Source organism: Coenobita brevimanus, chromosome 58 (assembly GCF_032717465.1).
Source record: "Coenobita brevimanus isolate Jiangsu-jjx chromosome 58, ASM3271746v2, whole genome shotgun sequence".
Taxonomy (NCBI): domain Eukaryota; kingdom Metazoa; phylum Arthropoda; class Malacostraca; order Decapoda; family Coenobitidae; genus Coenobita; species Coenobita brevimanus.
Window position 1 is genome coordinate 2,649,678 of NC_137011.1, and position 25,000 is coordinate 2,674,677.

Here is a 25,000-nt window from a genome sequence, read left to right on the forward strand (position 1 = left end):
GCGTGGTGGGCGAGGTGACCCGCTCCACGCGCCCCTGACTCAGCTTCCGGAGGGGCGGGGGCAGCCATTTCCGACTAGGGGGCGGGGAGAAAGAGAGGACTTAGATTTGTGATGTCCATGAACAGGGGATTGGGAATGGATGATGATGATGATGATGATGATGATGATGATGAGGAGGAGGAGGAGGAGGAGAGTAATTTCATGAATGGAGTGACAAAAAAAAAAATAAACATGTGATGACTGACTGCAGCTAAGAGATGAGGGTGGAAGACAAAACCGTACCAAGATAAACAACAATACTACTACTACTTCTACTACTATTACTACTACTACTACTACTACTACTACTACTAATAATAATAATAATAATAACAATAACAACAATCACCATCATCATCATCATCATCATCATCATCATCATCATCATCCCAAATCTAATTCCAACCTGAGGTGAAGATAATAATAATAATAATAATAATAATAATAATAACAGCTTCCACAAAGGCGGGGAAGAGAGGGATAGTGAAATGGTGGTTCAATAAATAAATGAATAAAGCAAGACCATTAACCCTTTACTGATCGGGGCAACTCTTTTATTCTACTCCAGCCAACGCCAGACGATTTTATTCAGCTGAGAGAGAGAGAGAGAGAGAGAGAGAGAGAGAGAGAGAGAGAGAGAAAACATAACACAATATCATTAACGCCTTCACTACATTTCATATTTACGTATTTATTTCCTGTCTACAAACTATACTCCTTTCACTCCAACTTGATCCAGATTTCCGTCCTGTTGCTGCTTATTTCACGTAGTTCAGTGGCTGTGACAATACTACGGCTCTACTTCCTTTCCACAGCACTTCTTCGTGACTAGCATTACCATCTCGTGACACTCTCCTCCTACAACTCAGCATTCAAGATGGGAAGATGGCAATTTTGGGCCAAGTTAGGGTAAAAGGAGTATGTATATTGCAGTTTTAATGGGCTGGATAGAAAAACATATACCTGTTTTATTTTAACCTGGCCTAAATTTGCCCTTCCCCTATCTCTATTCTTAACACCAGAATATGGTGCTAGTCACGAAGAAGTGCTATGGAAAGGAGGTAGAGTTGCAGTACTTTTTTTTTTTTTCTGCCACTGAAGTGCTTGACGAAAAATGCAGAAGGATGGAAATTTTGGCCAGGTAAAGGTGAAAGGATTATCAATATACGGTATCTCGCTTCCTTCCATTTTCCTTTAAGTAAAAATATAAACAAAAAAAACGAAAAATGTCACATACCGGTCAATTTTATGCTTCTCAGAAAAAAAATAAAAAAAATGATATATAAGAAATTTCGTTCCCCTTTTTTCGCATTCTAAAACAAAAAAAAAGCCTGATTTCAAATGATGCTTATTTCCCTTATCAGTGCAAAAAAAAAAAAAAATCACATTCCTTCCATTTTAAATTGATAAGGAAAAAAAAAAATGTAAGTTTTCATTTTCTTTCTTGAGCCAAAAAAAAGTGAGATATGAAAACGTACTCTGGAAGAATTTATGTATGTTATTTTCATTTATTTATTTATTTTTTTTTTTGATAAGGCGACCCCCTAAAAAAATAATATGGAAAAGCACTGTTGAATACATTTGATTAAGAAATGGTGTGTGTGTGTGTGTGTGTGTGTGTGTGTGTGTGTGTGTGTGAGAGAGAGAGAGAGAGAGAGAGAGAGAGAGAGAGAGAGAGAGAGAATCCTGCACATGACGCCATCCTTCACGTGTAGATATGGGACTGATTTTGATGATATTCGTATTCTATTTCCCACCCAAACAACAGCCGGGGTTCGAACTCACGTCCATAATATTCTCAGTCACCCCTGTATCAATGACCCAGTTCCATGGCGCTATTAGTACCCGTTCGTATCAATTTTCTTCGAGCGACTTATTTTTTATTTCGAGGAAAAAAAAAAGTATAACTGAAAACTCCCAGTGTTAATCATTTCAGTCTGATGGTGTTCTTTTTTTTTCCCTCCCTAACACCTCTTCCTTAGCGATTTAGTTTTTTTTTTTTTAATACCTTATATGGGTTTTGATACAGAGTTAGGGGAAAATATGTTGTCCCCCCTCCCCCCCCTCTCTCTCTCTCTCTCTCTCTCTCACACACACACACACACACACACACACACACACACACACATCCTGGCTGTGTCCATCAATTTGGTAAGGACGTGCCCGGTAAAAAAAAATAATGCTACTACTTCTGCTACTACTACTACTACTACTACTACTATTAATAATAATAATAATAATAATAATAATAATGTTATAACAATATATCCCATTAAAAATGAAGTAGTAGCAGTAGCAGTAGTAGTAGTAGTGGTAGTCGTAGTAGTATTAGTAGTAGTCGTAATAATAATGAAAATTATAATAATGATGACGATAATAATAATAATAATAATAATAATAATAATAATAAAAGAAAAAGAAGAGAAGAAGAATATGTCCTTTCCTTTCTCTCCCTATATTTCTCTCGCTCTTTCTCCTTCCTCCTCTCTTCCTCCTTTGCCTTCCTTCCTCCCTACTTCCCTACCTCCTTCTCTCCAAGCTTTCCTCTCCACCCTCTCCTCCTCCCTCCATTTTTTATTTTTTTTGTCTTGCCTTCCTTCTGTCTGTCTGTCTGTCTGTCTGTCTGTCTGTCTCTCTCTCTCTTCCGTTCCTTCTTACCTCCTCCCTCTTCCTCCCTCGTCCCGTACCTCCTCCTCCCTCCCTCTCTCCACTCTTCCTTTCTTCTTTTCCCCCCTACCTCCCCCTTCCCCCTCCCTTCTTCCATACACTCTCTCTCGCTCTCTCTCTTCCTCACTACCTTCTTTCCTCCCCCTCTCCCTCTCTCCTTCCTTCAGTTCCTCCTTACCTCCCCCCTCTCTACCCTCCCTCCTTCCTATGGCTCTTCCGTCGTCCAATTATGGAGAGGTGCCAGCCAGGAGGGAGGGAGGGAGACAGGAGGAAGGGGGAGGAGAAGGGAGGGAGGGAGGGAGGGAGGGAGACTGAGGGAAGGGGGAGGGAGGGAGGGAGGGAGACTGAGGGAAGGGGGAGGGAGGGAGGGAGGAAGGAAGGCGGAGGGTTAAGGGAACTAGGAAGAGGATGAGGGGAATGGAGGGAGGGAGAGAGAGGGGGGAAGTGAGAGAGAAAGAGGGAGAGGGAGAGGACGAGGAAGAGGGAGGGAGGCAGAGGGTTAAGAGGCTACGGAGTGGAGGGAGGGAGGGAGAGAAGTGGAGAGGAGAGAAATACAAAGAAAAGAAGAAACAGGAGGAAAACAAAGGAAGAGAGGAGGGAAGAGATGGAAGGCAGGAGACAGAAGAGAGAGAGAAGGAGGGAGGGAGGAGGAGGAAGACATGGAAAGATGGAGAGAGGGAGGAAGGTAAGGAGGGGAAGGGGAAGTTAAAGGGAGAGGGAAATAGGGGAGAAAATAGAGAGGAAGGAAGGGGATACGGAGAGAGAGAGAGAGAGAGAGAGAGTAAAAAACGTAAGCGATGATCGTATTTATATCTTCATATCACACACACACACACACACACACACACACACACACACACACACACACACACACAAGGTCAGACATCCAGGGTGACTCAAACAAGATGATGAAAGGGAAGGGAAGGGAAAAAGAGAAAAGAGAGGAGAAGAGATGTGAAAAAAGAAGAAACGGGAAGGGATGGGAAGGGAAGGGAAGGGAAGGGAAGGGAAGGGAAGGGAAGGGAAGGGAAGGGAAAGGAAGGGAGGGGATAGGAAGGAGGGGAGACGAAGGGAGGGAAAGGGAATTGATCAGGAAGAGGATAAAATAGAGAACAGAGAAGCATAGAGATTTTAAATCCCAAAAGAACTAAAGAATGTAAAAAGCAGAGTAAAAAAGTGAACGATAGAGGAAAATGGGTAGATAATAGTAAAGAAATTAGGGAAAAGAAAGTAGGTAATATATATATATATATATATATATATATATATATATATATATATATATATATATATATATATATATTTACACTGAGGAAACAGAAAAAGTTAATGAAGGGAAAGGGGTTAATGACTGAAAAAGTAAAACAGTTTAGACAGACAGACAGATGGAAAAACAGATGTATGGATAGATAGACAGATAGATGATAGATAGATAGATAGACAGATAGATAGATAGACAGTCAGGTAGATAGATACATACATACATAAATACAAACATATACAGATCAACCAGCCGACATATAGATGGAAAATGGAAAACAGGTGACAATTTGAACGAGATTAGGCAAAACAGGGGGGGGGAGAGGGGAAGAGGAGGAAAGGAGGGAGAAAAAGAGCAAAGCAAAGGTGAAAGAAAAAGGAAGGAGGGAGAAAGAGTAAGGAAAGGGAGGGAGGGAGGGAGGATGAGAGAGAGCCAAAGAAACGTTATGGGTAAGACACATACCTAATGAGGGAGGAGGAGGAGGAGGTAGAGAGGGAGGGTGCCAAGCAGTGAGGAGGAGTAGGGAGGTAGGATGAAGGGAGGAGGGGTGAGGAGAGTAGAGGGAGGGAAGAGGGAGAGAAGGAAAGTCGGATGGAGGGGAAAAGGAAGAGAGATGAGACAGAGAGACTAAACAATGTGAATTATAAGAGAGAGAGAGAGAGAGAGAGAGAGAGAGAGAGAGAGAGAGAGAGAGAGAGAGAGAGAGAGAGAGGATGGTGAAAAAAGAGAGGAGAAAGAAACGAAACAGAAGAAAGGAGAATGAAAGGAGTAGGGAGAAAGGAGGAAGAAAAGAGTAAGGAGAGAGATGGAAGGAAAAAGAAATCACAGGAAAAGAGGAAAAAAGAGAAGAGATACAAGTAAAAAATTTAAAAAAAGAGTAAAAAGAGTAAAAAAGAGTAGTCAGAAAGAGGAAGAAGAGAATGAGAAATAAATAAAGAGGACAGAAAGAGAGGAGGAGAGGCAAAACACGCAGAGAAAAGAGGAAGAGAGAAAGTAGAGAGAGGAGGAAGAGAGAGTAAAGAGAGGAGGAAGAGAAGATAAATGAAAAAGAGGGATGAGAAGTGAGAGAATTAAAGAGGAGAGAGAGAGAGAGAGAGAGAGAGAGAGAGAGAGAAAGAGAGGAATGAACGAAAAAAAGAGAAAAAGGTACAAAAGTGTGAGACTTATAGGTAGGCGAATGAGAGAGACAAGAGGAAGAAAAAAAGAGGAAGAGAGAGGAAAAAGAAGAAGAGAGGAAAGAGAGGGGAGAGAGGAAGAAAAGAGATAGAGGAATGAGACACATAAAGAGACGTAGGGGAATTGCCTAGTCAGGAAAATTAGAGAGAAAAGAGGAAAATGAGAGGAGGAGGGGAAAGAGAGGAAGAAGAGAGGAAAAAGAGAGGAAGAAAAGAGAAGAGATAAAGGAATAAGAGACACTTAAAAAGAAAACTATTAAAGAGGTATAAGAATATGGGAAAAGAGGAGAGAGAGAGAGAGAGAGAGAGAGAGAGAGAGAGAGAGAGAGAGAGAGAGAGAGAGAGAGAGAGAGAGAGAGACGAAAGAGGAAAGGGAGGAAAAAAAGGAAGAAGAGAGAGGAAAAAGAGGAAGAAGAGAGAGGAAAGAGAGGAAGAAGAGAGAGGAAAGAGAGGAAGAAGAGGAAATGCAAGAAAGGAGAGGAAGTGAGGAGAAGAGAGGAAGAGAGAGAAAAAAGAAGAAGAAGAGAGAGGAAAGAGAGGAAGAAGAGAGAGGAAAGAGAGGAAGAGAGAGAGAGAGTGAGAGAGAGACAGTATTGATTTTTGTGTGAGATGGCTCGCAGACTGACAGGAAGGCAGCGAGAGAGAGAGAGAGGTGGAGGGAAGGAGAGAGGGAGGGAAGGAAGGATGGAGAGAAGGATGGAAGGAAGGAAGGATGAGAGGGAAGGAAGGGGAAGAGTACGGGAAGGAGGAAGGGAAGGAGAGAATGAAGGAAAGAAAGAGGGAAGGATGGATGCAGAGAAAATAGGAAAAAAAAGATAAGGATGGTGGGAAGGAACGAAAGAAGGAAGGAAGAAAGGATGAAGAGGAGAGGGGGAACGACAAGAGGAGGGAATGAAGAAAGGAGGGAAGGAAAGAAGGAAGAAAGCGAAGAAAGAATGAAGGAGGGAGAGAAAAAACGAAGGAAGAGTAAGGAAGGAAGAGAAAAGAGGGAGAAAGAAGGAGGGAAGGAAGGAAAGACGGAAGTGCTGGAAGAGAAAAGAGGAGAAGGAAGAAATAATGGGGAATGGGGAAAGAAAGAATTCAGTAATGGAGAGAGAGAGAGAGAGAGAGAGAGAGAGAGAGAGAGAGAGAGAGAGAGAGAGAGAGAGAGAGAGAGAGAGAGAAATACACCTCTAAACGATAGCCAAAGAAAATACGAAAAAAAAAGATAAAACAGACCAAAGTGACCGAATAAAATTGGACTTACGTGACAAATTTCGTCATAATTAATAAATAATAATAATAACCAGCACCAACAATAACAATAGCAACAACAACAATAATAATAACAATAATAATAATACTAATACTAATACTAATAATAGTAATAATAATAATAATAATAATAATAATAATAATAATAATAAAATAATGAAAGAATAAGGACGGATCTTAAATCTGACTCTCTGTTATTTTGTTTTAGATTTTTTTTCCGTGGGAAGAACAAACTTGCGGGCTTCTGGCCTTTGGTTCCTTCTTCCTTGCATAAAAAAAATAACAATAACAATAAAAAAAAGCTACTAGGTCTTTGGGTCCTTCTTCCTTGGATAAAGAAAATAATAACGATAAAAAAAACTACCCCTCCTCTCACAAACTCGAACCTACGCCAGAAAATAGCAATAAAAAAATATACACATGCCAGAAAATAACTTTAAAAAAAGATGTACATGACAGAAAATAACTATAAAAAAAAGATGTACATGACAGAAAATAACTATACAAAAATGCACATGACAGAAAATAACTATAAAAAAATGCACATGACAGAAAATAACTATAAAAAGATGCACACGACAGAAAATAACTATAAAAAAAAGATGTACATGCCAGAAAATTCCTATAAAAAAAAGACGTACATGACAGAAAATAACTATAAAAAAAAAGATGTACATGCCAGAAAATACCTATTAAAAAAAAAGACATACATGCCAGAACATAACTATATAAAAAGATGCATGATAAAATAACTATAATAAAAGATGCATATGACAGAAAATAACTATAAAAAAAGATGCACATGACAGAAAATAACTATATAAAAAGATGCATATGACAGAAAATAACTATATTAAAAGATGCACATGACAGAAAATAACTATATTAAAAGATGCACATGACAGAAAATAACTATAAAAAAAGATGCACATGACAGAAAATAACTAAATAAAAAGATGCATATGACAGAAAATAACTATAAAAAAAAGAGATGCACATGATGGAAATTAACTATAAAGAAAAGATGCACATGACAGAAAATAACTATAAAAAAAAGATGCCCATGACAGAAAATAACTATAAAAAAAAGATGCACATGACAGAAAAGAACTATAAAAAAAAGATGCACATGACAGAAAATAACTATAAAAAAAAGATACACATGACAGAAAATAACTACAAAAAAAAGATGCCCATGATAGAAAATAACTATAAAAAAAAGATACACATTACCTTGAGAAGCCCTTGCGTTTGGTGACAGGGGATGAACCACCACCTGAAGGCCCACTGCTACCCGCCTCACCTCCACCACTACCCACACCCTCTGAAGGCAGGGAAAAAAGAAGAAAAATATTATATCTGCCTGTCTCTGTCACACACACACACACACACACACACACACACTCTCTCTCTCTCTCTAATAACACACAATGGCAGCATAAGCAGAGGAACAGAAACAGTAATAATGATAATTGTAAGCCTGATCATTTTCACCATCTACACCTCCTATAACAAAAATAAATATAATGTTAGTACATAACGTAATTACGGCTGCGAAAATAGTACTAATTTTACATGTAACAAAAACCTAAATAAGAATACACTGCAATATCATCATTATAAGAGTAGTGATATTAGTAGCTGCAACTGTAGCGAAATGGCGGAGGTCAGGGCGACATGGAGGCGATTGTTTGTGGCCACCCTTTATGGAATTACGGCGTCTGGATATAGATAGATAGATAAATAAATAGATAGATAAATAGACAGATAAACAGATAGATAGATAGTAACAGTAGCCAACATCACATCTACCACTACCACCAACACCCTTTTAGAGGTACACACAGCAGGCTAATATCATCACTATTGCAAGAGAAATGGCTGCAATGAGAGGCAACATAATACAAATAACACCAACAGTAATAATAGCCAATGCAAGAACCATCAACCCTCTATAACTGCAATATTATGGTCCGTTTTGTCCCGAGTCTCCTTGGTTACTAGTCCATTTTTACTCTAACTTGGCCTAAAACTGCAATCTGTTTAATCTGAATGCTGAGTCGAAGAAACAGATTAACCCTAGAATATGGTGCTATACCTCATACCAATTAATCTGGCCAGGCATGTATGGCAACACTGTTCCTGCCGAGATTCTGATTGGCTGGAGGTGTTTGTTCGATTTCGTTGTTGCTAAAACTGATACTCTTTTTATTATCAGATGTGATACTGAGTTTGTCGACAATACAACTGTCAAAAGCAATAAGAATTCCGTTATATACTTAACAACAATGAAATTTTCGTAGGAAGAAAGAGATACTGAGTCAACAAAGTATTACAACAGTCCAGGTCAAGGTCAGCATTCGAACAATTCCTTTAAATCTCCGACACTCCGTCATATAACAGAAAATTAAGGAAACCTGCTTAATCTAAGCGTTGGTATAACACAATTTAAATTTTAAGATCAGTCCACACCCTTAAATCGTGCCACAACTCTGAATAATTATAAATTCTAATGAAAAGACGAGTTCTGCGGGGAGGGAGGTTTGAAAAAATCAAAGTAGGCTAAAGGAAAACTATTTCATTTTAAATCATCTATTATCACAGGACGGACTGTTCTTAAAATTTAAATTGCGTTATACCAACGCTTAGATTAAGCAGGTTTCCTTAATTTTCTGTTATATGACGGAGTGTCGGAGATTTAAAGGAATTGTTCGAATGCTGACCTTGACCTGGACTGTTGTAATACTTTGTTGACTCAGTATCTCTTTCTTCCTACGAAAATTTCATTGTTGTTAAGTATATAACGGAATTCTTATTGCTTTTGACAGTTGTATTGTCGACAAACTCAGTATCACATCTGATAATAAAAAGAGTATCAGTTTTAGCAACAACGAAATCGAACAAACACCTCCAGCCAATCAGAATCTCGGCAGGAACAGTGTTGCCATACATGCCTGGCCAGATTAATTGGTATGAGGTATAGTCACGAATAAGTGCTATGGGACACCTAACTAAAGGCAGGTAGATAGTTAAGGATAGACATATGGATGGACAGATAGACAGATAGACAGACACAAAAGGTAACCTACACAAATTAGCAGACAGGTAAATAGATAGACAGATGAATAGATAGATAAATAGACAGAGATATATAGAGAGAGATAGATATATATAAACAAACGCCGATGAACAGAGACAGACAGACAGACACAGACAGATATAGACACTTACAAAGACAGAGAAAGAGAGAGACAGAAAGAGGCACAGAAACAGACAGACAGACAAAGAAGACCAGGTTTCCACATCCCCGCATTACACCACCAGTCTTTGGATAGCAGGAGGGGGTCTGCTAAATCGCCAGCCTCCCTATGTTACGACACACACACACACACACACACTCACACACACACACACACACACACACACACACACACACACACACACACAGGCTGCCTTGTATTCTTACCTCCCTCTCCAGGATACAGTGTGGTAGGGAAACATGATGATGATGATGATGATGATGATGATGATGAAGGCGATTATTTACTATTATTATTATCATTATTATTATTATTCACAAACAAGGGATAAAAATAAAGATAAAATAGATAATAAACAGGGTCAATTTACAATATACTTCAATTACTTCCGGCAATTAGGTCAGAGGTCAAGCTATAACCCACGAAGGACACGTATATACTGTGAAAAAAAAATTGCTTAAGATATATATTAAGGTCAAATCTATGGTGGAAATAAAACGATATCAGAAAAGATAATGTTAATGACAGGATGATCGACTGTGGTGCGCCTCTCTCTCTCTCTCTCTCTCTCTCTCTCTCTCTCTCTCTCAGTATACACACATATAACTAATATATACGTACATATCTAAACATGCACATATATATACATGTACAGTATATATGCACACACACACACACACACACACTAGAGAGAGAGAGAGAGAGGGAGAGAGACTCAAACCCCCCTCCTCCCCTCCTGATGTCTACCCTGCTCCCAAATACCACAAATCAGACTAACTGAAGAAAAATCCATCCATAAATTACAGATTCAAGTTCAAGTAAATAAATAAATAAATAAATAAATAAAAATAACACGATAAAATGTCTACGAGATGTACAACTTAAGTTTCACACACACACACACACACACACACACACACACACACACACACACACACACACACAAAGATACGAAAAGTCTACGGGATTTACACCTAAAGTTTCACGAATAAATAATCTTTTCAATAAAACAAACACATCATCTATCTCATTCGCGTTACTGACACGGGTTGGGATGATGATGATGATGATGATGATGATGATGATGATGATGGTGATGATGACGAATATATTACTAAAATCATTATTATTGCTATTATTATTATTATTATTATTATTATTATTACTATTATGATCATTATTATTATTGTCACCACCACTAAGACATCACTATCATCATCATCATCATCATCGTAATTTTCCCAACTACATTCCGTGTCAATCAGGAGGTAGGCAAACACAAACAAACAAACAAACACGCCAGGGTGAATACACAATGCCCCCTCCTCCCGTCGGGGGAAAGGGGGTTAAAAATCATTGCCAACACTGAGGTCAAAGGTTAAACATGGTCAGAGGTGGTTAGCAGTGACCCCTGAGAGAGAGGGTCGTGGTAGGGGAGATGGTCGTGGTGATAGTGGTAGTGAGGGTGGTGGTGGTGGTGGTGGTTGTGGTGGTGGTGGTGATGGTGGCAGTGGTGGTATGGGAGATGGTCGTGGTGGTGGTGATGATAGTGGTGGTGACGGTGGTGGTGGTGGTGGTGGTGATGTGACAGTAGTAGTAAAGAAAGTAGTGGTAATGACAATGTAGGTGGCAGTGGTCGTAGCGGTAGTGATGGTGGTGCAGTGATAAGAATGGCAGTGGTAGTGACGGTAGTAGAGACAGTGTATTAACAGTAGTGTGGTTGGCAGTAAAGTTGGTGGTGGCAATGGCGGTAGTGTGGTAGTGGAACTGGTAGTCAGGGTCGTACTAGAGGTAGTAACAGTGGTAGAGGGAGCGTCGTAGGATGAGTAGTAGTAGTGGTAGTAGGGACAATAGGCCAAGGGATCACAGTCTACAGGCATGTGCAAAAATCAGACCACAAATCTTTATCAGTACTGTACCTTGCCATCCATATTTCTCTCTCTCTCTCTCTCTCTCTCTCTCTCTCTCTCTCTCTCTCTCTCTCTCACACACACACACACACACACACACACACACACACACACACAAAACACCTATCCTAACTTCTTTCACCAACACTTCAGCCAGCAGTCCACCGGGTTCACGTACGGATGAGCTTGGGGCCAAAAACGAAAACTGCAATAATTCTTCTGCAACTGCACGTTCAACAACACAATTTATCCCTTTCATTTATCTATCGTTCCTTGGATCAACAGAAATATAATTACATTTCGACGACATCCTTCCATTAGTTTCCAATGGTTTTGCGGTAAGTTTGTAGATAAATAAACATGGGTGATAGATAGATAGATGGAGAGATAGATGGATAGATAGGATGGATGGATGAGGGTGGAAACGGTCGATTAAGAGAAAAGCTTAGGAAGGAATTAGGAACGGAGGAGTAAATAATCATCTTTGTTGCCCACCATCGACAAGATCAACATCACCACGACATCATTAACAAAAGCTATAATAAAACATAAATAATAATAATAATAATAATAATAATAATAGCAACAACAACAACAACAATAATAATAATAATAATAATAATAATAATAATAATAATAAGTAATAATAAAAACAATAATAATAATAATAATAATAACAATAATAATAGTAATAATAAAAACAATAATAATAATAATAATAATAATAATAATAATAACTAGAATTCTGAAAGTGCTTAAGCAATATTCAAAGAACTCCACATTCCAGATGAAAATACTTATATCACTGCAGACCTAATAGTAAGGGACTTTTGGTATGACAAACATTTTTACGGATTATGACCTTGACCTTGAGATCAAGGTCAAGGTCACTCACACTATGCAAATCATGTTCACTCATGACCCACTACATTTCCACCGAGTTTGGTCAAAATCGGCCAAATACTTTCCGATTTAGCACTTTCAGGCATGAGACAGCTATTTTGATTTTCCTCAGTATCTCAGAAAGTACTAGCTGGATCTCAGTATCAATACCCAGATGCACTAATATATGTTGACGACTACATACTGGATCATTTACAAAGCAATCGATTCGGTGGTTTTTGTTGCGCAGGAGAGCAAATATGTAAAAAAATAACAGGGGGGCGATAGTGCGATGCTAGTGATAGGAAAAAAAAATAATGTGCCAAAAGAAGCCTGCAACCAAGATACATCACTCCTGAAAATTTCAAGTCTCTGTCTCGAACGATCTTGGAATGCCAGCCTTCAAGATCTTCCTCCCCCCCTCCAAAAAAAAAAAAAAAAAAAAAAAATATCAATACGAACTCCATATTCTGTGAAGTTCTTAATAATAATAATAATAATAATAATAATAATAATAATAATAAAAACTGTATCCACTAACATCATCATCATCATCCAGCCAGAATAATAAAATCAAGAACACGAGGCATCAATATCGCCAAGCAAATTACAGCATATATATAATTGTAAACAGTAGCAAAATAACTATAAACTAATCGCAAAAAAACGTGAAGAAAATGAAAAATAAGAGCAATAAAAATGAAACCAGGAGTGGATAAGAAAAAAAAATGATGCCAAAGAAATAAAAAAAATAAAATACGAACTAGGAGGAGAGCAGAAATAATAGCGATAAGAATGAGTAAAATACCATGAATAAACAGATAAATGTGATACCGAAGAAACTGTAGATAAAAGTACATGTGACAAAAACAACATAATCCTTGGTAGATAGATAGATGGATAGATAAATAGATAGACAGACAGAAGATATAAACAGATAGATGCATGGATGGTTACTGACTCACGGACACACACACAGACACACAGAGATCGATAGATGGATGGATAGAGAGAGAGAGAGAGAGAGAGAGAGAGAGCGAGGACTAAGAATATATATAGAATCCTGGCCTTTATCCTTGTCTTTCAGCTTAGTGGTGCCTCTCTCTCTCTCTCTCTCTCTCTCTCTCATTACCTATTCCCTTCACATGATTTCTCTCCCTCTCCTAGTCTGTTCCTTTCTTTCGGTAGCCCCCCCCCTCCCTCCCTCTCTCTCTCTCTCTCTCTCTCTCTCTCTCTCTCTCTCTCTCTCTCTCTCTCTCTCTCTCTCCATGAAGCACACTCTTCCTTTATTAACCCCTTCACTACTAAAGGGTCTGGTCTAAGCTGAATAAAATCGTCTGTAAATTGCAATAAATAAAAAAATAAAATAAAATAATGTGTTGAGAGAGAGAGCATGAGTCTAACAGCTGCTATAGGCTGAGAGAGAGAGAGAGAGAGAGAGAGAGAGAGAGAGAGGCTAAATCACTGCAATACCTACCTCCCCCTTCCTCCCTGTCTCTCCTTCACGTTTTGTTCAAGGAGAAAAATTTGCCCAGAAGAGAGTAAGGGCGACAACCACTGATCTAAGTTATTCATGCCCTTCCCTCTCCCTTCCTCACCTCTCCCTCTCTCCGGATTTACTCTTTTCCTCCCTCCCTCCTCCCTCGGGCCCTCCTCCCCTCCACGCTCTCTCACACCTCTGTCTGAATTCTCTCTCTCTCTCCCTCTCTTTTCTCTCTCTTTTTTTGTATCTATTTTCTCTTTTCTTCTCTCTTTCTGTCTCTATCAATCTGTCTATCTGTCTTATAGTATTTATTCTCTCTCTCTCTCTCTCTCTCTCTCTCTCTCTCTCTCTCAAGTACTGTATCTTCCCCTTCAGTGGAGTCAGATTGGAGGGCTCACCTACTAGTAACCAAGGAGACTCATTCCTATTACGGCTTAACGAATCTCATGCGGAATAGTAACCAAGGAGACGCATTCCTACCACAACACGAACGCATCTCGAATTTCATGCCACTGGTAATCAAGGAGACGCATTTCCACCACATCGAAGTGCATGCTACCAGGACATTGTAACCTCTCTCTCTCTCTCTCTCTCTCTCTCTCTCTCTCTCTTCTAGGATTTTGCCAGTTCCATCCAGTCAAAACACGGTCACACTAACTACCCATAACCAGAATCTAAACTACCCTAATGACTGTGCCGGATGTTTCACCTTTCCACGATAATTCTCAGGTATCTGGCTTTCACCTTCAGTTACTCCCAACACCTTTTCTTAGGCAGTTTAGTTTGCTGGATATACATTATTCTGTGTGACATAAATCCCTCCATAATAACGTACAAAGGGATGTTAACCAGCCATATCCAAAAATAAATCGCTAAAGAAGAGGTGTTAGGGAGCTTGACGTGACAGTGAAAGGGTTTTATTTTTTTCTGTACAAAATATTATCATCCTTGTTTACAAGAACTAAAGTACACACAAGCTCAGGTCACACACACACACACACACACACACACACACACACACACACACACACACACACACACAATACCTAGAACTTACATACCCATACGTCGATACACACCCGCACACAACACACCATAAGGAACACTGAGCGCACGCGCGCACACACACACACACAGACACACACACACACACACACACACACACACACACAGGAAACGGAAACCCAAGAAACACACCTTAAGAATGCGCCAAGAAAACGAGGTCGGAAGTGTGAGGCAAAAGAGAGAGACGAGAATAGATTTGGAAAGTCGGTCGGAAAAAGTGAGAATAACTAAGAGAGAGAGAGAGAGAGAGAGAAGAAATAACAGGAATTATAAAAAGACCTCAAGGAAGGACAAGCAAACCTCACGAGTGGGAAAGTGTGTCAGAAATTGAGAGAGAGAGAGAGAGAGAGAGAGAGAGAGAGAGAGAGAGAGAGAGAGAGAGAGAGAGAGAGAGAGAGAGAGAGAGAGAGAGGAGCTAACATAAACAAGCCAATAAAAAAATCAATAACATACAAGAAAATACGAATGAAAGCAGTAACAATGAAAAAAAAAATCAGAAATGCAAAACGAAAAGGGGTAAGAATGGAAAAAAAAAAATGACGTCGACGAAACCACAGAAAGGAAAACCCAAAAAGAAGAAAAAAAATGAAGGAAATTGACACAGAAGAAAAGGCGTAAAAGTAAAAACAAAAAATAAATACCAGCAAGACACGAAAACAGACGCCATGGAAGACAAGCAGAGGGAAATTGACAGAAAATTAATTGGAAACGCATGGATGAAAAAAGGAAAAAAGGCGTCAGGAGGTGAGAAAACAGAATTGGAAATAAAGTACGAATGGAGAAAAGGAAGTGAACGGAAAAAAATGAATCCAAAAAATGAAAGATTGAGGACCACAATAAAACACAGAACACGCAGAAAAAAATAAAAAATAAGAGACAGAAAGACGTCAAATTCGATAAACAGAGTATCAGTTAAAAAAAAAGCCTGAAAGTGAGAAAGACAATATTAATAAAGACGCCACAAACAAAAAACACAAACTGAGAATAACTGAAAAGAATACAGAGAATAAATAAAAAACACCGACTAAAAAAAAACACACACACAGCAGAGACTAAGTGGAAAAGCAGAGAATATAAAAAATACAAGCAAAAAATAAATAAAACAAAAAAAAACAATAAAAAGAGAATAAATTTAATACAGCCAAAAAAAAAACACAAGCAGAGACTACGTGGAAAAACGGAATAAAAAAAAAACATGCAAGGAATAAATTAAAAAACAGAAAAAACGAGAAAAAGAGAATAAAAACAGAGAATACATAAAAAACAGACTAAAAAAAGCAGAGAATAAGTGAAAAAACAGATAATAAAAAACACAAGCAGAGAATAAATGAAAACACAGAAAAAATGAAAAAAATGAACTAAAAACAAAAATAAAAAAAAACATAAGAAAATAAACACAAGGAATAAACGAAAAAAAAAAATGGAAACAAGAGACAGAATACATGAAGAGAATAAAAAACAATGAACGAAAAAACATAAATAAACGAAAAAACGAAAAAAAAGACAAACGATAAAAAAGGGGACTGAAAAAACGCGTTAGAGAAAAAGGAGAAAAATTACAACGAAGAAAATATCCGGAGCAGAATAAGACAAAAAAAAAAACTGCAAAACAAGAAGAAAAGACAGGTTAAAGAAAATGAAATACTGAAACAGGGAAATGAAGCAAGAAAACGAGAAAATGAAAAAAAACAATATTATCAATAACAATAAAAAAAAATTGAAAAACGAATAAAAACAGTAAGAATAAAAGTAACACAAGAAAAAGGAAAATCTATACGGGAAAGAAAAGTGTGAGACAAGACAGAATAAGAAAATAACACGAGGAAAGGAAAACAATGGAAAGCAAACAAACAGGTACAATATATGCAAACATACTAAAAAGTGAGAAAGCAAAATCAAACAGAGCAAGAAAAGCAAGTGAAAACAGACAGAAAGCAAGAATTCTCAAAGCAAACAGATTAAAAACAGAGAAAGCAAGGATAAAAACAGCAAGAAAAGCAACCAAAAGCCAACACAAGACAAGAACACTTAAAGCAAGACAGAAAACAAAGATAAAACATGCAAGAGGAAGTGAGGGCAAACAGAAAAAAAAAATAAATAAATAAACAAGCACACTAAGGCAAACAAAACAAGGAAAATGAAAAAAAACAGACTGAAAGCAAACAGTCTATCTATCTTTTTATCTACAGCCAGACGCCTTAATCCCATAAGGGGTGGTCACAAACAAATCGCCTCCATGTCGCCCTGTCCCGTGCCATCACACTACCCTGCCCCCAACTCACATCCCTCTCTCTCATATACCTCTTCACTCCATACCCCGATCTCATCCCTATCCCTATCCCCTCCTCAACTCCACTCACACACACTCTCCTCGTTAGTCTCTCACTCTCCATCCACCCCACATGGCTAAACCACACAATGATTGCAAATAAAAGAGGGTGAGAAATCGAAAACACACACTAAAACAAACACAAGAGAAACATCGAACAAGCAAACATCGTAAAAGAACAACATAAACAAACAACTTTCACACACATAGGTAATAAAAAACAAACGAACAAACAAAGGATACGTTCATGACAGGCAAACAGCAACACGAACAAACACACGCGGGTATCAGACAAAGAAAACAAGCAAAACAGGCACAAAGGTCTACTATTCGAGTCACACACACACACACACACACACACACACACACACACACACACACACACACACACACACACAAATCCCATGATCCCAACAACCCCCCTCCAAACACACATACACAATCCCCTGATCCCAACAACACACACACACACACACACACACACACACACACACACACACACACACACACACACACACACACATAATCCCCTAATCCCCAAAAAAAACAACTGACACACACACACACACACACACACACACACACACACACACACACACACACACACACACACACACACACAACCCTCATCCTCTCACCAGATAAGCAAGCACACAATGAGACAAACAAACAGGCAAGCAAACATGACAATCACCCCTACAACGCATGTGACCTTCAAAAAGACGTAACCCTATATTGCAAAGAGGGGGGGAAGGGGACGGGAAGGGAGGGGAGGGGAGGGGAGGGGAGGGAGAGGGGAAGGGGAAAGAAGGGATGCTGGACGGTCAAGGAAATAGGGGTGAAGGAGAAGGGGAGGGGAAGGGAGGGGAGGTGACGTAGGTTAGGTTAGGGAAGGGGAAAGCGGGGTGTGGGGAGACGATGGGGGGGAAATTGGAATAGCCAGAAAGGGGAGAGAATGGGAGAGAAGAGAAGGGGGGTGAAAAGGGAGGAAGGGATGGCGGAAGAGGAAGGGGAAGGGAGCAGAGAGGAAGAGATAGGGGAGGAGGGGGAAGGAGGCCACGATGTTCAGTAATTTAGGTTGGGATAGGGGAGGAGAAGGAAGGGGATGTGAAGAGGGAGAGTGTGGGACGGAGGGGAGAGGAAGAGAGGGCAAGACAGGGCAGAGCAGGGCGGGGCAGGGTTGGAGAAGGCGAGGAAAGGATGGGGAGAAGAATAGGGAGAAGAGGATAAGGATCGAGAAAGATGGAGATAGGTCACAATAAAGACCCACAACCTCTTTCTTAGATATATAACAAATACTATACGTTTTTTCCAATTAATTTTCTCGATTTCATGTTTCCCATTTCACTTTAAAAAATCCACACAATATTTCTTTTTACTGATATGCACCTTTATCAGTATCTATTTATATCTATCTATCTATCTATCTGTCTGTCTACCTATCTATCTATCATAATCTGTTTTCATACACGAAGACATTTTCTTTTTCTTTCATGTACATATAAATTCTCCAAATATGTCATTTTTCATTTCCCTTCTTTCACACATTTTGTAATCTTATTTCCATTATTATTAAATGGATGAGAAGAATCAACACAATGGGAGGCACGAATATTTTTTTTTCTCTCTCTCTCCATACGTAGATTCACTCATCATCCTCATCATCACAGTATCATCACCAACTTTCCACTCCTCCTCCTCATCATCATCATCATCATCATCATCATCATCATCATCTTATAACCACAGCTAAAAATTAACTGAGTCCAGAAATAGGAAAAAGGAAAACTAGAACAATAATCATCAAGCTATCAAATAAAAAAAATCACATCTCTCATCACTAAATTATCATCATCATCCGTACCTCCTCTCCCAGCCTAGGGCACGGTGAGGAGTAGCAATGTCCAGACAGCCCAAATCTGCCCAGTCCACTGGGGCACACTTCCATTCACTCATCGTTCAAGCCCCCGGAATCCTGGCTCTATCGGATACACCAAAATCATTCACCACATTCTGAAGCTTCACATAAACGTATCCGATAGAGTCAATCACTAATCCCTTGAAAATACCTGAATTTTACCTGCATCTTACCACACCTGTTTTTAATGAGAGACTGACTAGGAGATTGTACGTAAATGAGGCGGAAGTGAAGAGGGGGGGAGAAGGAAAAGAGGGTGAGGCAGGGAGGGAGAATGGGAAGGTAGGGAAGAGAGAGAGGGAGGGGGAAAAGGGAAGAGAGATGGGAGGGAGGACAGAGGGGGAGGGGGGAGGGAGGAAAGAGTGGGAGGGGGAGAGGGAAGAGGGAAGGGAGGGGGGGAGAGGGAAGAGAGAAGGGGGAGGAGGGGAAGAAAGAGAGGAGAGAGAAGGAGGCAGAAGATGAGATGGACGTTCAAGGTATCCACGCATTAACATCCCTACTCATCGACGACTCCTTCCCTCACACACCCGTCTCCTGTTCACTCCCCCTTTCAATACTTTTATTCTTGCTACCTCCAGACGATTTTATTCAGCGTTCAAGGGGCTTTTTACGAACTGGAGGGGTTAGATACAGATTTCAACTAGAGGGGCACTCAGTGGAGCGCATCTCTCCGACAAGGGCGACGTAATTTCCAAACCACTCTTCATAATGGGTTTGGTTTTCTCATCGCTGATTAGGGTTTCACAAAAAGTGTTTTCCGGATCCAGAATCTGTCACATGACCCGGATCAGTCCCAAAAGCTAACTGACTGTTCCCTGGGACATGGGCTATCTACTCACCGAATCTGGTCCAAACCTCTCCTTTAGTTTCTGAGTAATCCTGCTAACAGACAGACAAACAAACAAACAAACAGGGGAGAAAACATACTCTCTTTGTCGGGGAGAAAAACCCCATCACTACTTGAGGTGTCATCCATGCTGAGGAAAATAGTCTGAGGGAAGGAGGATCAAATTAAAAAAAAATAGTAATGAGTGGGTTAATAGAGACATACATAATACATTTCAAAGCCCATATACACATACATACATACATTTCAAAGTACATATACAAACATACACATACATATACATATAAACAAACATACACACATACATCCATATTTCAAAGTACATACATACATACAATATCATACACATACAAATATACATACATACACACTTACATCCACATTTCAAAGTACATACATACACACATAATTTCATACATACATACATATTTCAAAGAATATACATGCACACATACATACATATATCAAAGAACATACATACATACATATAATTTCATACATACATACATACATATTTCATGCATACATACATACATATATATTTCAAAACGTAATGTGTGTATGCGTATGGTTTATTTTCTCTGATTTTCCTTTACTGGCAAAAAATATATTGAAGAGGAAATTCCTATCTTATATCAATGAACGATAAGCTCCCTAACACATTTTCCTAGGCGATTTATTTTATTACACCTTACTAGCCTTTTCTGTGTTGTATATAAATCCATCCAACATGACCACACTCTGCACAGACAAGTTACAAAAGGATATTAACCAGCCATATCCAAAAATAAATCGCTAAGGAAGAGGTGTACAGAAAAATCATAGGACTGAGAGGGTTTATAATTAGTTTGATATAGGTAGAGACACAGATGAGTCTTGGCAAATAGATAGATAGATAGATAGGGAAAAATAGATGTATAATAGACAGATAGATATATAGCTGAAGAAGAAGAACGGTTAAGTGTATGGATAGATAGATAGATGGATAGATAGTTAAGAAAATAGACAGTTAAAATGATGGACAGGATGATGGCGAAGAGATAGATAGATAGACAGTTGAAGAATGATAGATGCACAGCTAAAAAGAGACAGAAAGATAGATAGTTGAAGAAGAACAGTTTCCTGGACAGACGGTGATAGATAGTTTAAGAAAAATAGATAGACAGATAGACAGACAGATAGACAGTGATGGATAGATAGTTTAGAACAAGTCAGTGAAACAGGAGAGAATGAGTTGAAGAAAAACAATATCACAGTCAAAGGGATGGAAAGGTAAATAGATAAATGGATAGATAGACATGTGGGTGAATAACAGACGAACAGATAGACAGACAGAGGATGAAAAACAGACGGACTGATAGATAAAGGGATAGACAGACAGCTGAAGAACAAACAGCGAAGTACTACACCAGTCCCGTATGAGACAGCCCTAGCATGTATTCAATATGGACGGTGGGTGTTAGTGCCGAAGTGGTGACATGTAGAGGTGTATGGTATGTAGGAGGACTGCTGGGCCTTGATAGCAGGCTGTGAAGCCTATGCCCAGAGTCGGACACATAAAAAAAATATATATATATATATATATATATATATATATATATATATATATATATATATATATATAAATAAGACAAGTTCAGAATTTCATATATAATCTTTCAGTAATTTCCAATCACGATATTCTCTCTCTCTCTCTCTCTCTCTCTCTGTCTCTCATCAGGCTAACATATTATTTCATTCAACTCAGGGAGCTCTAAAAAAAACTCTCTCTCTCTCTCTCTCTCTCTCTCTCTCTCTAACTTCGCAAGAAATCACCATTCAGAAATCGTGAAAGCCGACTTGCTACAATGGATTAACACTAGAATACGATGCTCGTCACGAAGAAGTGCTATGATAAACACGTAGAGCCATAGTATTCTCTCTCTCTCTCTCTCTCTCTCTCTGCCACTGAGCTGAGTGAAATAATCTGTAAAAAGCACGAAAATCACAAGACCTCCTTAGACTGAGCGAAATGAGCAAAAATATATGAAACTTGTATGGCAGATGCGCGTCTTCTGAAATTAATTGTAATGTTTCTTTTATCTTCGGACGATTTTATTAATCTGAGGCTGTAGTTATTACGAGGTAAATAGCTGCTGCTGTTGCTGCTGCTGATAATAATAATAATAATATAAAATAACACTAATACTAATACTACTAATAATAATTGAATAAAGTAATACTATAATAATAATAATAATAATAATAATAATAATAATAACAAAGAGTAATTAAGGCGCTCCAAACGGACTGGGCCTGCGCAGGTTTATATCCAAGGGATGGTTGGGGTTTATTGCTCATATAATGCCACTCAGTCATGAGCGAGGCTGGTCGCTCATCTTAAATATTCAGGACCAACTTGTCTAGCCCCGGGCTCCTACGCTCCTCATGGGGCAACACAGGATTACATGATGATGATGATGATGTTACTACTATTACTGCTACTACTACTACAACTAATAATAATAATAATAATAATAATCCATCCATCCATCCATCCATCATCCAATCCTACGTTGCCTCATGGGAAGCGTAGGAGCCCTGGGCTTGGCAAGTTGGTCCTGACATTTAAGATGAGTGAAATAATAATAATAATAATAATAATAATAATAATAATAATAATAATACGAACAATAAAAAAGAACAGGAAAAACAAGAATAAAATAAAACAGTATGTTCTTCTCCCCTACACCTTGTGCCGCAGGTAAGAACAGTATTATTACGGGGGAATATTTTTGATTATTAACAGAAATTAAAATAAAGCAATATTGTTTTTCTTTATTTTTTTGGCACCACATCCTTATAATTTTTTTAGACTGATATGGAGATATTTTGGGAAGGAGGTAGATGGTATGGCAGTCTTTGATCAATAATAATAATAATAATAATAATAATAATAATAATAATAATAATGACTGATAAAGTAGTAGTAGTAGTAATGGCAATGGTAATAGTATAGTAGTAGTAGTAGTAGTAGTAGTAATAATGACTGATAATATAGCAGTAGTAGTAGTAATGGCAGTGGTGGTAGTAGTAGTAGTAGTAGTAATAACAGTATCAGTAACAACAACAACAACAATAATAATAATAATAATAATAATAAATCCCAACAGCAATAAACATCTTACAAGAAGCTCTGTTTTTCCTGTTTATCTCAGCATCAGAAATAAGTCTGAGAAGAAGTGATTTTCAGAAGTACACATTATGTCTTTCAAATAATTATTAACATTTACAATAGAAATAAACATCTAAGAGGTGTTTCTGTATTTATCTATCTGCCTATCTATCTATCTATCTATTTTTATCTCCGCATCAAAGATAACACTGATAAGTAATGGTTTCTGGGAAGTGAGTAAGAGACAGGGTGATAGACAAAACTGCTACTACTGACAGTGGTTGTGGTAGTGGTTGTGGTAGTGGTTGTAAGAGTGGTGGTAGTACTTGTGGTAGTAGCAGTAGTAGTAATGGTAGTAGAGATGAAAGTAATTGTAGTAGCGTGTTTTAACGAGAAAATTACATTCAGTTTCTATACTTCTCAACACCACTACAAAAATCTTCCCCATCCTCAATCTCCTTCTCTTATCAATATCAAGGAATTTCTCAGGCAGTAAAGGAATTGATAAAAAAAAAATAAGTACCATCTTCAATATATATCTTTTTTTATTTTTTTTATTCGTATTCTCTTTGACAAAGGACGATTTCATGCATCTTTGGAGGGTTTTATACGGAAGGGGTTGAGTTGTGGTAGTGTGTGGTAGTTGTGGTGGTGGTGATGGTGGTATGGTTGTTGTGTGGTATGGTGGTGATGGTGGTGTGGTAGTTGTGGCAGTGGTGATGGTGATATGATTGTTGTGGTAGTGGTGATGGTGGTGTGGTTGTTGTGTGGTATGGTGGTGATGGTGGTAAGGTTGTTGTGTGGTATGGTGGTGATGTGTCCGGTAGTTGTGGTAGCGGTGATGGTGGTGTGGTAGTTGTGGCAGTGGTGATGGTGATATGGTTGTTGTGGTAGTGGTGATGGTGGTGTGGTTGTTGTGTGGTATGGTGGTGATGGTGGTAAGGTTGTTGTGTGGTATGGTGGTGATAAATATGGTAGTAGTGGTAGTGGTGATGTGGTATGGTTGTGGTTGTTGTGTGGTATGGTGGTGATGTGTATGGTAGCTGTGGTAGTGGTGATGATGATATGGTTGTTGTTGCTGTTGTGGTAGTTATGGCGGTAGTAGTAGTGTGTGGTAATTATGGTAGTGATGTTGGTGAAGTCGTTGTGCTGTGGTTGTAGTGATGATGGTGGCGGTGGTTGTAGTATTAAGCTGTATGGTAGTTATGGTTATAGCTGTAGCAGTGAATGTGTATGTGTATGGTAGTGGTGTAGCTAAGGTAGTAACAGTGATGGCGGTAGTGGTAGTAGTGGTGATAGTGGTAGTTGTGGTACTAATCTACTCTACATCAAGAATACTACTCAACATAACTTACATAGACCAGCAGGGAGGGTGATGAAGGTAGTAGTAGTAGTAGTAGTAGTATTAGTAGTAGTAGTAATAATAGTAGAGGACTGGTAGCACACTAGGGAAGTACTAGCACACTGTAGGTAATAGGTTACACTAGGAAACAAGTCACCAGGCACCTCCATCTTGCAAAGCACTAAAATATCACACTAATCCTCACTACCAATTTTCTAAGTGTGGTAGTTTGAGGGTAGAGGTAGATAGGGGTGAAAATGGGGTGGGGGAGATGGGGTGGCACTAGAGGGGGTGGTGGGGGGTGAGGGGGGAGAGCTAGTAGTAGTGGTGGTGGTGGTAGTTGTGGTGGTGAAGGGTATTGTTAATCTCACCACACCCCTCCCACCTCGCGGCATTCACCACCATTATCATCAT

General features: G+C 38.9%; 1 protein-coding gene across 1 annotated transcript in view; it reads right to left on the reverse strand.

The window, feature by feature from the left end:
• trio (trio Rho guanine nucleotide exchange factor) overlaps positions 1-25,000 on the reverse strand; it is a 409,269-nt gene that overhangs the window by 158,118 nt on the left and 226,151 nt on the right. The window contains exons 26-27 of the mRNA XM_080274536.1: positions 7,630-7,720; positions 1-74 (exon numbers count right to left, since the gene is read on the reverse strand). The exon at positions 1-74 is cut by the window's left edge and continues 89 nt beyond it. Of these exons, the coding sequence (XP_080130662.1) occupies positions 1-74; positions 7,630-7,720 (165 nt within the window). The remainder of the gene's footprint in view (positions 75-7,629; positions 7,721-25,000) is intronic.